Source organism: Sus scrofa, chromosome 7 (genome assembly GCF_054392235.1).
Source record: "Sus scrofa isolate SSC_HxYL_T2T_F1_AM1 chromosome 7, Sscrofa_HxYL_maternal_Yorkshire_Landrace_v2.0, whole genome shotgun sequence".
Lineage (NCBI taxonomy): Eukaryota > Metazoa > Chordata > Mammalia > Artiodactyla > Suidae > Sus > Sus scrofa.
The window spans coordinates 99,575,939-99,588,955 of NC_139389.1; the positions used below are offsets into that span (position 1 = coordinate 99,575,939).

Here is a 13,017-nt window from a genome sequence, read left to right on the forward strand (position 1 = left end):
GTAGAGAATGCTTCTGACTTTGCTTCTTTTCCTTCCAGGTTACTGCTGGACTTCCTCTTCCCAAGGCTTACATAGAGGAGGTAACCTCAGTCACTTCTAATTACTTGCCCTAGCCTGGCTCATATAGAAATGAGTGGGTTGCCCCGATAGCCCAGGGTGGCTCCTAGGAGCAAAGGGTGCTCACAGGCCTGCAGTGTGCTGAAGAACTGGATTAAATGAAACAGGGAAGAAATGCCTCATAAAACAATCGCCCACATGGGATGTCAGTAAAACCAGTCCCCTTGACCAGTGGTTGGTTTTCAACCAGGAGCAGTTCCCCTCACCCTGGGACATCTGGCCGTGTCTAGAGACATCTTTTCTTGTTACAGCTGGAGGTGGGGAGCGCTACTGGCATCCAGTAGGTAGGGGCCAAGGGCGCTACAGGGCATAGGACACCCCCTCCTACGAAGAAATATTTGGCCCAATGTCAGTAGTGCTGAGGGTGGGAAACCCTGCCTTAAGCTAATGGGCGTTTCCTTGTCTTCCCTGCATTGATTGGCTGATTCCAAAGTCCCATTCAAATCAGAAGCAAGGAGGGACCTTTTTTTGCAATGCTTTTTCTTCAAATTTAAATCTACATTAAAGGACCAAGATATGGTCCTGGTTATTTTTCTAGGCAAATTTTTCGTAAGCCTATTTGGTTTATAACATCAGGCAGGAGCTCAAAGGATCGTGAGCATGAACCTTTTCATAGTTATATCATTTACTGTCAAAGAAATATCTCCAGTGCCAGTTTGGGGTGGTCACGTGAGACAGAGGCCAGCATGAGAGATGGTCAGATCAGCTGCTATCATTGTTGACAGTTTTCTGCCTTTTTGGGAGGCTTTTAAATTGTCAAGCAGTACAGGGTCACTTTTCATCCCCCCAGTGAAGTGATTCAAAAGCAGCTAGAAAAGAGTTGCCGGTTCCTTGAGTCTGCCTGTCTCCTGAGCTGTGATTCGCCTTTTATGGTCATTTGTCTGATTCACGCGTAGGAGGGGAATTCACAGTTCTGGCCCTCCTGCCACCCCACAGCCTTTCCTGTGTCTAATTAGAGTGACTGCCCCTAACTGGCCCAGCTGGTGTCTTCATTTAAGAAAGTCTACTTATTTAAAACTGTTCTATAGTCAGTCTAACATATTAATTGGTTTTCATGTGACTAGAGGTAAGGAATTAGCTGTGCTCTTTAGAAGATCAACTAAATTCTAGTCTCGGTTTTCAATTCCTGAAGGGAAGAAAAGCATAAATCATGTTTATAATAATCTCACTTGTTTTCTGTCTTTGTCTTACCCTTTTTTCCGCTATTTTATGAAACTAAGCAGTATTACTGCTAGGTTTTACTCATCATCTGATGTGCATATTTTTATATATGACTATGGTATTTTCATTTAAAAATTTTTAATGCATTTTAAGCTTAGTTACATACCCTTTTTAAAAAAAAATACACAAGAATATAATATATATGACTTAAGTCCCCTGTTAACAATTTGGTGCATATCTCTCAACATTTAAAAAAATTTCATGAATATGCACATGTATTTTTGTATTTGTCCAAAAATGGAATTAATTGAGCTCTTCATAGTGTTGCAGTTTTAGTACATCTTCAAGAGGTTCCATGCTAATACATATTATCTCACTTTCATAACATGTACATAATACATATTTATTGAGTGTGTTATCATAATGCACTGGCCCAGGCCTCTATTGAAGGTTTGTGGTGTTTGCAGTTTTCCAGCACTGCAAGCAGTGCCCCAAGAAGCATATTTTACAGTGTTTCCTCCATTACGTTGAATTTCATGATTGTATTGAGTTCTTGAAGATGCCATTTATCTTATTTCTGACACACAAGGTTTATGGTTGAGTTCATTAATAGTTCCACCCTTCTGATGGCAGGGTCTGTGCCATGCTAAATGGAGAAAGACTATCACTGTACCATGTAAGTACACACACCCTATAAAACAGGGGTTGTAAATATAATTTGTTTAAGGGCAGCCGATTCCCCTCAAATGGCAAATGAGTTGTTAGGATATGGGGTGATGACAGCAGATGCACTGGCACATGTCACACTTTCAGGGCAGCCAGGACACAGGCACAACTCCGCTGCAGCGTTGTGGGCCCTGGCGCACCCTCGGCACGGCCTGAGAAATGCTCTCTGTTGGCCTCTCCTGACAGAGAGTGGCTGCTGCCTCAAGGAGACAGTTTCCCTTTTAACTGGAACTTGCCACCTGTTCAGTTCTACTCTTTGACCTCACAGACCTTTCCCTGTTGTCTCTGCAGAACCTGGAGTTGGTTGAAAAAGGCTTCAGTAACTTGAGGAAACAAATTGAAAATGCCAAAATGTTTGGAGTTCCTGTGGTAGTGGCTGTGAATGCCTTTAAGTAAGTACAAAGCATAAGAGTCAAGGGGGACCATGGAAAATGGCCAGCTAGCCTCTCCTGCAGCTCACTGGGCAGCCCAACTCCTAGCTTTGTTTTGTTCTTCAGTTACTGTGATTGGGTTTTTAGCCTGCACTTTAGGGCTCCTGGTTGGGAGCCTGTGATAGGACATCCCACATGTGTCACAGTGGACTCGTCACCCCACCTGCTGAGTGTCAGATTTGGCCCCTGTGGGTTCCCTTCTCCGCCAGGTGAAGTGCGAAACACACAAGCCAGAGGTTACATGTTCTTTTTTTGGTCTCTAAAGGCCTTTCGTGCTAACAGAAGGTCATAGCTGCACAGAGTTCCATTATTTCACCAGATCTGGTGGGATGCTGTCTTGACAAATTGTTAAACGTATGGAGCTGGAAGTGTTTGCGTACAGGAACTTGTGTGGGTTGTTTAGGTATTATAGTGCTAGTTTTGATCTTATTCTGATGGTCAAACCACAGCAAGGTGGGAAGCAAAAATTTTTTAAAGTTGGTCTTCATCGACCCCTTATGATGTGCCTAGAATGTTTTAAGTACTTTGCATAGATTTGCCACCTAAGCCTCATGACATCCCAGTGAAATTCTACCCTTGTAGAAACCAGAACACGAAGTGTAAGTAACTGACTGAAAGTCACCCAGCTGATAAACTGGGGAGGCGGGATTCAAACCCAGGCAGTATTACCTGACTAGTGTCCGTTTATCAGTGGGTAATTCACATGGATTTTAACGGCAAAAAACATGACAGATTCTGTCCTCTCCAGCCATCATCAGTATTTTAACATGAAGCACTGCCTTTACAGGACAGATACAGAGGCTGAGCTGGACCTCGTCAGCCGCCTCGCCAAGGAACATGGGGCTTTTGATGCTGTGAAGTGCACTCACTGGGCAGAAGGGGGCAAGGGCGCCCTGGCGCTGGCTCAGGCCGTCCAGAGAGCAGCTCAGGCTCCCAGCAGCTTCCAGCTCCTCTATGACCTCGAGGTGGGTTACCTGCTGTATGCAAAAAAGCCAAAAGCACAGTGAGGTTTCTGTATGGCTGCTTTTGTTTAGAGCCTGTGTTTAGCAGCTTCGAGCTGTAGGTTTGATTCCCTCTTAGGTGAGTTATAACCCACCACAGCCTGGACTCTGAACTCCAGGCAGCTTTCTTATCAACGCATATTGCTGCTTACAGAGAACAGGATCTAGGCAAGAACGCCCAGGGAGGTTGGCTCATATCCTGACTCGAAAAGGCCCACGGTACAGTCCTGGCGAGAGAAAGGGTAACAGATAGAGCCAAGAGTATAACTCACTACAGCCTTTAACCCAAGGCACCAGCCATGATAGGGTGAATTGGCCAGGGGCTACATCAAGCTCCGAGGTGTTTTCTGACCTCCTCCTGGTACAGGGGAAAGCAGTGTGGTCCTGAGTGCATTTCCTGGTACCCAGCTGCCTCAGGTTCAAAGAAGCATTCAGGTGCAAAACCAACACTCCCTGGCAGGCTTCAGCCTTCTTTCCGTCACTAAGTAAATTTGAATACCTCTGAGCCAGGCAGAAGCACTGCTTATTCTGGGATACAGTATAAAGTTAGTTCACAGAAAAATTGTTTATTATAGGGTTGTATTTCTTTTTCAGTTCTCTGTCCATTTGTTTCAGGATGTGGCTGGACATAAAGTGGGATGTCCACAGCAGTCGGAAACTTTGTTAGGAACATGGGATGGATGTTGCAGCTAGTTCTGCTCGGACTATCTCGGCTGCTTCTTGGCTTGGTTTTAGAAGATGATCATAGATTTGTGATGATCATTGTACAACTATAAATGTAATAAATTCATTGAGTAATTTTAAAAAAACAGCCATAAAAAGATAGAAGGAAGAAACCCTGTTGCTCTCGGATTTTTAACATATTCTTGTTTTCTTTGTCCTTTCAGATGTAATGCACTTATATCTTAATTACAGTTAATAAATGTTCTCCTATTGATACAGACTTTTTCCTGTTGCCCTTTAGTTTTCCGGTCTGGTTTGAAAACCTATACAACCAACCATCTTTATAGGAAATGCCATCAACAAATTGAAACACAAGTATAGAGCATTTATAGGCACCCTCGCTAAGCCCCCATCCAATGTGCCTAAGTGGGAACCCCCAGTCCTTGAGGGCAGACAGGAGGCGTGGAAGGAGTAGGGTAATGATGTCATAACCCACTTCTGCTTGGAACTCTGTTCTGGGGAAAAAAACAGGAGGCTGCCACTTTTTGTCTTATTCAGCATCTGTTGGTTTTAATCACCCCTCAGCAAAAGTACTTTTGCTTCAGAAGTTCTCAATGTGCCTTGGCATTTTTAGAGCTCCAGTCATAAGAGGCATATGAAAGTAATCTCTACTGCATCTTTAAAAAGCCGTGATTGAACAGTTGCTTAATTCATATCCTTTATACAAAGCCCCTTTGTAAATTATCACTGTTTGGTCCTAAAGCAAATGTTTCTTTTCATGGATAGGTTATTATTCCTTTCAAAAAAACAAAATGCACCCAGTGTGTTCTTTTAGCCTTAGTTACTTCGGAGCGTAGAGTCTGATGCCTGATTTTAGTGATCTGCTACCTGTGAGTAGCAGGCCTTACCATTTCCATTAAGCATTTTGTCCCTGTTGTTGTTTGCTCTGAATCTTCATGCCTTGAACTAGGCTATTTAAATGCTATTTAAGAGGCCAGGCCCCATTTCTGAACGGTTTGCCCCAGAGGAAGCAGCCCTGTGCTTCACTGGACCTAGAGGTCACTGGTTAGAGCATGGCCTCTGTCTGCTACACTGTTTGCTTAAGGTGCCACGGAAAACGTATCCTTTCCTCCCACCACTCTTAGTGCATGCTGATCCTATAAATCATTGGGTTGTTTTTTAAGTATATAGATGATTTTGTTTGTATAACTGTTTGTAAGCAACAGCAGTTAACAATCAAAATGTGTGTTCGGAGTTCCCATCGTGACTCAGTGGTTAGCGAATCTGGCTAGGAACCATGAGGTTGCGGGTTTGATCCCTGACCTCACTCAGTGGGTTAAGGATCCAGCGTTGCCGTGAGCTGTGGTGTAGGTCGCAGACATGTCTCAGATCCCGAGTTGCTGTGGCTCTGGTGTAGGCTGGTGGCTACAGCTCCGATTTGACCTCTAGCCTGGGAACCTCCACATGCCATGGGTGTGGCCCTAAAAAGATAAAAAAGACCAAAAAATATATATATATGTGTGTGTGTTGTTGGCATCAGCCCCCTCCCACATACCAGGGATTATGTGGATGGATATAGGTTGTTTGATTTCATAAACACTGTCCCAGCCCAGCTGTGAGAGGAGGCTGATCTTTATTAGCATTAGGGCATTATTTTTTATATCTGAATAGTTAGCAGTGTCATTTATGATTCCTTAGTGAGGTCCTAGATACATACACACAGTAACTTTACACCTGTGGGACATTTCCCTCTTAGAAAATCTGAGGCTTGATAGTAAAAAGAAAAAATTTCTTATCCAATAAACTTCAAACTATTTACCTGTCTATGTATGTGTATAAAACACATCCCTGGCCCTTTCAGGGACTCTGACCTGGAGCACAGCCAGAAGTAAGAGTATATGTCCTCGTGTGTATCTGATCATGGTCTCCCCTCTCTTCCCGTCAGCTCCCAATTGAGGATAAAATCAGGATCATTGCGCAGAAGATCTATGGGGCAGATGACATTGAATTGCTCCCTGAAGCACAGCACAAAGCTGAAGTCTACACAAAGCAGGTAAATGTTTGGTTGGTTGGTTCTTTCAGCTCTTTATAAAGCAGGCCCTGGAGTCAATGCCTGCATATTCCCAGCTTTGCCAGGCACTGCTTCCCTTCTCTGGGCGGCAGCCTTCTCCCTTCCTAAGTACGGGGCTTGGATTAGGTGGTCCTATCCCAAATTCTTTATCCACCCAGAGGTGGCACATGAGTGCGTGGAAAAGCCACGAGGAAATATGGGATGTTTTACTAAAGTGTTGAGAGCCTGCCTGTAGTTGTGTGTTCACCTCTGCCCCACACCCTCATTGTTAATTGGTTATATAAATGAAAGTGAAATATTCACTTGTGGAATACGGTTGTGAGTACCTCCTTTACCCAACAAAGGCTTTTAATCTATGATAACTAAGCTGGAGGAGGGCAGTGACGTGGAGATGAGTTAGAGGAAGTTGGATGTTCTGATAAATCACAGAAGCCATATCATGACAGTGCCCACATGTTCTCTGTTGCCTTGTCAGCCTCTCACTTGTCCCACTTCTGTTCCTGTCTTTTCCTAGGGCTTTGGGAATCTGCCCATCTGCATGGCCAAGACACACCTGTCCTTGTCGCACAACCCAGAGCAAAAAGGCGTGCCCACGGGCTTCGTCCTGCCTATTCGAGACATCCGTGCAAGCGTTGGGGCTGGCTTTCTGTACCCCTTGGTGGGAACGGTGAGTGAGTGCTGCAGGCAGGGAGGGCCACCTATTCACCTCTGCTTCTTTTTCTTTATTTTTGCTTTTTTAAAAACATATACTTATTTGTTTTTTTGCTTTTTAGGGCCATACCTGTGTCATATGGAAGTTCCCAGGCTAAGGGTAGAATCAGAGCTGCAGCTGCTGGCCTGCACCACAGCCACAGCAACGTGGGATCCAAGCTGTGTCTGCCACCTACACTACAGCTCACGGCCACGCTCGATCCTTAACCCACTGAGTGAGGCCAGGGATCGAACCCACATCCCCATGGACACTAGTCGGGTTCATTACCCCTGAGCACAGCGGGAACTCCTCACCTCTGCTTCTTAACTCCAGTGCTTGAGCCGTAAATCGATGGCCTCAGCCATCACACAAATGCCAAGTTAGCAGAGTTCATTGCTGAGGAGAAGGTTGGAGCTGGGCCCATTATGATTAATCGTCTTGTCATGGACCATCTTGGTGTCCATTCAAGGATGATGTCATGACTGCTTGTACTGAATAATAATTCTGTCTCCCAGCGGCAGTATGACCTTCACTGAGTCTAGGATGGGCCTGATTCATAGGCCGTGGTGCTTATATGTAATCGCAGCTGGCTCAACCCTCCCAACAGCCCCTTGGAGGCTCTGCCCCTCCTGGGTCTTCTTGACAGGCCTGGAGCTTATGCCTTAATAAATTCAGGGAATTCAGCATTTTTGAGTAAAGAATTTCCCCATTAAAATATAAACAAAACCTTTGGATATGAAAGGTGAGGTTATTTATACTTTGAGATGAATTATCAAATGCTTTCTTAAAGGTTTTTATGTATATTAAAAGAGGAAAATTGCTAATAGGGAGGTAGAGGAAAGCTTAAGGACATTATTGCTGTTTGGAGGCATCACTGATCCTGTGCCCAGGTTTTTCCCGTAGATCCGCCCAGTATCTGACATCTGCAGATTGTACATTCCTGCAATACAAGATCGAAACAGTAAACTAAGCCAATACATGAGTAAAAGAAACCAGTGGATTGCCTTTGGGAGCTATGCTGTTCTTTCAGCATAGTGGGAAAGGGGTAGGAAGCAGTATTATAATCAAAAGTACCTAACTCTAAGGCCAACCCCACTTTTGGCCTTAGGCGAGTTATTAAAGAGGTGACCCTCCTCCTGTAAAACTCTCTGTGGGGCAGTGTCATCACATAACAGTGGTGATCAGACAGGTGCCTGCAAACTGGTGCCCTCAGCCCCTCCAGAGGCAGGAGGGGTCTCTCTGTTATGATGTTCATCAGTCCTTGGGGTTTGTAGAAATCCTCTTTTAATAGGAATGTGAAACCATTTACCCAGCACCTTGAATATTACAGAAACGTGTGTTGTTTCTGGAAAAACTGTCAGCGCGACTGGCAGCTGAAAGTCCCCTCTGATGTGTGCGTGCAGGGGCTGACTGTAGAGACGGAAGCAAAACTGAAAGTGTCAGGCCTGCAGTTCGGAGAGAAACGCAGCCTGCCCAGCTCAACTTTCTTGTCTAAAACAAACTGCCTCGTCTAAAACTCAAACTCTGGTCTAAAGCCAACTTGGACCAAGACATCTCCACACTTAACCTAGAGGGCTTAACAATTACTCTTCTTCACACTTTCTAATTGCTGTTGGGGCCTGAATAGGGCTCAGAGTGTTTGAGCATTTTATATGTTAATGCAAGGTGTGATGACTTCTAAGTCCCTATGTGTATGTCACATGACCTTTTCATTTAAAAAAGTTTTCTGATTATCAATATGGGGGGAAAATCCTCTTTGGCAAAGAGTAAAAGTACTGAAAATCCTCCTAATCACTGTTTTGGGGACCATCTTCAGAGTTTTCTGCCAACAGCTCGTGTGTACCTACATCAGTGGGCCCTTGTCTTTCATCTTTATAGTGTCATCTTTAGGCTCTTGTGCGTGGCCTGAGGACCAGCCAGTCGCCCTTCCTTTTTCCTACTTGTCCCCATACTCAGCAGTTGCGTATTTCTTACAGAACTTGAGAATAGAGACTGATGTCAGCTCCCTTAGTATATCCTATGGAGTATTGATTGGTACCTAGATGTCAGATTCGGGTTTTCTAAAGTAATAGTGTTTTGTATTATGGAAGGTGACTAATCCTTTTCTATGACATTTTTAAAGTTCGCTGAGTCCAGCTCAGCAGGATGGGGATGAAGCATGGGTGCTGTGAAACTTAAGGAAATAAGTTAACATAAAACAAGACACAGAGACATTTATTTATCTTAAGTAAAGGTGGGAACCGGGGGACTCAAGGTCTCAGGGACCAAGAGCGCCGCCTCTAGAAACCACACTGCTTTTGTTATGCTCTTTAGGATTTGGTCAAGTGAGGAGGGGGCTATGGGTGGAAGATACAGGGTTTGTTTATTATTTTATGAGTTCTTTTATTATTTTAAAAGTCACTTAGCTGGTAGAAGGTTAAGCTTTTACTCTGACCTTTAGGCACATAACAATCATTAGCATTTGAGGAAGTTATCTATGCATAGCATTCCAGAGAATCCTCACTGTGCTTCCGCATGCCTATCTGCAGCGACCCTGTGTGCCTAGGTTTGCACGTTGGTTCTCTTTGCTAATGCATATTCTGCTAATGACAGCTCATAAACCACTTGGCCATGAGGTTCCTCTTTCTCTTATTCCTTATAGGACATATCCTGCTTGTGCAAACGGTGTGCCAATATGCACAGGTCTGGCGAGCCTAGACCGAGGCATTTTGTCCTCATTCAGCTGACCCTATGAATAACTTATGCCTTTAGGTCTTTGTTCTTAAGCTTAAGTCATTTACCAGCACTGTGACTGTTTTTCCAGCAGGAAGATGGGGTAAAGTAAAGCAGGACAAGATGGAGTTTTCAGCAAAGAGGCTAAGAAAATATTGTAGAAACATGTCTCGCGACAGAAGTTCTGTTTAAACTCTTTTCCTGTCTAGATCTGATTTGGAATTTTTGTGTATTCATTATAAAGAACTTTGTTACAGATTAAAATATATCGAGTGTTCACTTACAAGCCTTACACATTTATATATAAATAGATGTTTGTCAAAGCCAGCCCTTTAGAAAAAGAAATAGGTGTAAATACAATCCATAGCACTGCAAATTCAGGTTTAGGAGGCCAAATTGGACCAGTAAGAACAGTGATTATAAAACCATCTAGATTGTATACAAAAATGTCTTGGCCCAAGTTAAAGGATACTGATTCCTAGTGTTGTGTTGCTGAAGCAAAAATAAAAATAATATGGTTACTTACACAAGACTCATTAAAACAAAGTTACACAGCAGACAAGCCTGCATCTCCTTTTGTCCTGAGACGTGAGAACTGAAGGGTGAATAACTGACTTCCCAGCTTCCCCAGCACCTGCCATTGTCGAAGGGAGGTGGAGGAGCCTCCTCTACCTCTCATTTTTTGTTGTTTTTGTTTTTTGTTTTTTTTTTTTTTTGCTTTTTAGGGCCACACCCATGGTATATGGAGGCTCCCAGGCTAGGGGTCCAATGGGAGCTACAGCTACCAGCCTACGCCACAGCCACAGCAATGCAGGATCCTAGCCGTGTCTGTGACCTATACCACAGCTCATGACAATGCTGGATCCTTAACCCACTGAGCAAGGCCAAGGATCGAACCCGCAACCTCATGGTGCCTAGTTGGATTCATTTCTGCTGTGCCACGATGGGCACTCCCCTCCTCTACCTCTTGTTGCCGCTGTCCATACAGAGCTCGTAGCAAAGCTTGGCATGTGGTTTGCTGGAGGACTTGGGGGTTTCTCTGAGATCATAACTGGATCAATGACTTGATTTTTAAGATGTAACATGGAGAGTGTCACTTTATAGATAACTCTAAAATAATATTCTGTCTTGGTGCCTTAAGCTTTCTAGCCGAAGGGAAGGTGGGAAAAGAAAGCTGATGTTATGTGTGTTTTTAATACTATTTCACATCTCCTAGATGAGCACCATGCCTGGACTCCCTACCCGGCCCTGTTTCTATGACATCGATTTGGACCCTGAAACTGAGCAGGTGAATGGGCTGTTCTAAACAGGTGAGCTGTTACTGGTGAAAATTTTGCTTTTTTCCCTCATGGGGCATATTTATGAATTATAGGACTCCCAACTAAAACTATGAAAATGTAAATGTAACGCTTGCGGAAGATTCCTTTCCAGACATATCTGAGAGGAGAGGGGGCAGTAATGAGAGTTGGCAGTAACTGATGAATGAAATATTTATATTTCAATATGCTTTTGGAAGAACACAGTTCATCACAGTTTGGCAGTATAGGGGAGAATAAGCTTGGGAGGAACCACAGTGGAGGTTAGAGCTCCTCTGTAGAGCCCCAGGAGGCTCCAGGCTTGGAGTCGATGGCACAGTGGAGGTTAGAGCTCCTCTGTAGAGCCCCAGGAGGCTCCAGGTTTGGAGTCGATGGCACAGTGGAGGCAGGAGCAGAAGGTCTGGATACTCTGAATAGAGAGTTAGCCAGAAAGTGAGTAAACGTCCTAGAAAATAGAAAAGGGCCAGTTTAGGAGTTCCCATCATGGCTCAGCGGTTAACCCATCCACCTAGAATCCATGAGGACACGGGGTCAATCCCTGGCCTCGCTCAGTGGGTTAAGGATCTGGTGTTGCCATGAGCTGTAGTGTAGGTTACAGATGTGGCTCAGATCTTGCATTGCTGTGGCTGTGGTGTAGGCCAGCAGCTACAGCTCCGGTTCGACCCCTAGCCTGGGAACCTTCATATGCCACACACGTGGCCCTAAAAAGACAAAAAAAAAAAGAAGAAGAAGAAAGGAAAAGGCCAGTTCAGGAGTTCTTGGGCTCTTAAGTGAAGGGCCCCCAAGTACTCATCATAATGAATGAGCCACCCCTGGATATAGCAGGTAAAATTTCAAAACCATCCATGATGAAAATCCTTCTCCAGAGAAGAAAAAAAATGACTTGCCTATGGAAAAAAAAAGAGAGAGAGAATCAGACTAAACTGTCTTCTTAGCAGCTGTAAGAGACTTTTAGACAATGGAGGAATGCCCTCCAAGTTCGCAGGGAAAGATGACTTTCCACTTGTATTTACACCCCACCAAACCTATCCAGATGTTTTCAGGCACGTATAGGCTTGCCACCCTCACATCTCTTCCCAGGAAGAGATTTAGCAGTGTACTCCAGCAAAACGAGGACCAAACCAAGAAAAAGGAAGTCATGGTTTTTCAGGAAAACTGTCACTAGAGTCCTGACAACTGCAAGTGACCCAGAGTTACAAATCCAACATGGAACAGGAGGAAGAAGAGGTACTGAGAAAGACTGGAGAGAGCTGGGAAGACAGAGGTGTCGAAATGTAATAATGCAAAACAAAAGCTCTCACGTTAAGGAAGTAGAAGTCCGGGTGGATGCAAACCACAGGCATCATCTAAGCAACTGTAAGGATAAGTTGCTCATGGAAGCCATTCTGCTTACAAAGCAGAGACGATGTGCTTGATGCTGGAGGAGCAGTGTTGAAGAGACATGTGTGACCTTGGAAAGGTCCTCCTGGCTCATGATCGGTCTGGCATTGAACAGTATTTACACAGCCATGATGTAAATGCTGGGCATTGTTTTCAGGTCTATGAAAGGCCCTAGAAGAGTTGGCTGTGGGAAAGGATGTCAAGGTTAACAGCTTTGGCGGTGGGAGAGGGTGATGGTGCAGCGTGGAAGGGAAGTATTATTTCAGCACTTAGAGAAAACCTGTATTTCTTGTTTCTTTTCCCTTCCAGATTGTCCAGCTTCAGGAAGCTGCTTTGAAGGTTTGGCCAGTGTTTATTCAGGCCCCCTGTCAGGAAGTGTGGGGAGATCAGAAGTCAGTCCCTGCCCCGAAGATCTTCAGAAATAAGTAGTGGGAGTTTCCCCAGAAGCCTTTCTTCAGTCTTACTTCCCATCATCATGTATAAATTAGCATAAATCACACACATCTTTAATTACTAAATCCATAGAATAAAAGCACATAATTTTGCAGCCTCCGTGTTCAGATGTAAATTGTAGCATTAGCAGACTGTGCTGCCACGTTCTCTGCTGTCCCAGGCGATCCATGCACCAGGCAGACCTCTGGGACTGAAGAAGCAAATTGCGGTCTGTACTTTATGGTACTGTTGTGTTTAAAGGGGAAACTGTGAGTCTCTGTGTATTTCTGGGAACACATGTAATCAGGAGGCCTGA

The 13,017-nt window shown here is 44.4% G+C and overlaps 2 protein-coding genes across 9 annotated transcripts in view; one reads left to right on the forward strand and one right to left on the reverse strand.

The window, feature by feature from the left end:
- MTHFD1 (methylenetetrahydrofolate dehydrogenase, cyclohydrolase and formyltetrahydrofolate synthetase 1) overlaps positions 1 to 12,816 on the forward strand; it is a 62,459-nt gene extending 49,643 nt beyond the window's left edge. Inside the window, exons 22-28 of the mRNA XM_001924329.6 lie at positions 39 to 80; positions 2,296 to 2,396; positions 3,223 to 3,400; positions 6,045 to 6,152; positions 6,685 to 6,837; positions 10,790 to 10,883; positions 12,579 to 12,816. Of these exons, the coding sequence (XP_001924364.3) occupies positions 39 to 80; positions 2,296 to 2,396; positions 3,223 to 3,400; positions 6,045 to 6,152; positions 6,685 to 6,837; positions 10,790 to 10,879 (672 nt within the window). The 3' untranslated portion in view covers positions 10,880 to 10,883; positions 12,579 to 12,816. The remainder of the gene's footprint in view (positions 1 to 38; positions 81 to 2,295; positions 2,397 to 3,222; positions 3,401 to 6,044; positions 6,153 to 6,684; positions 6,838 to 10,789; positions 10,884 to 12,578) is intronic.
- ZBTB25 (zinc finger and BTB domain containing 25) overlaps positions 7,621 to 13,017 on the reverse strand; it is a 47,086-nt gene continuing 41,689 nt past the window's right edge. For 6 of the 8 annotated variants that reach the window (XM_084969490.1, XM_084969485.1, XM_084969486.1 and 3 more), the window contains one exon: positions 11,050 to 11,334. In XM_084969490.1, the coding sequence (XP_084825616.1) occupies positions 11,311 to 11,334 (24 nt within the window). In that variant the 3' untranslated portion in view covers positions 11,050 to 11,310. Of the gene's footprint in view, positions 7,802 to 11,049; positions 11,335 to 13,017 lie in introns of those variants that run through there. The other 2 variants (XM_084969483.1, XM_084969478.1) reach the window with 2 other exon arrangements.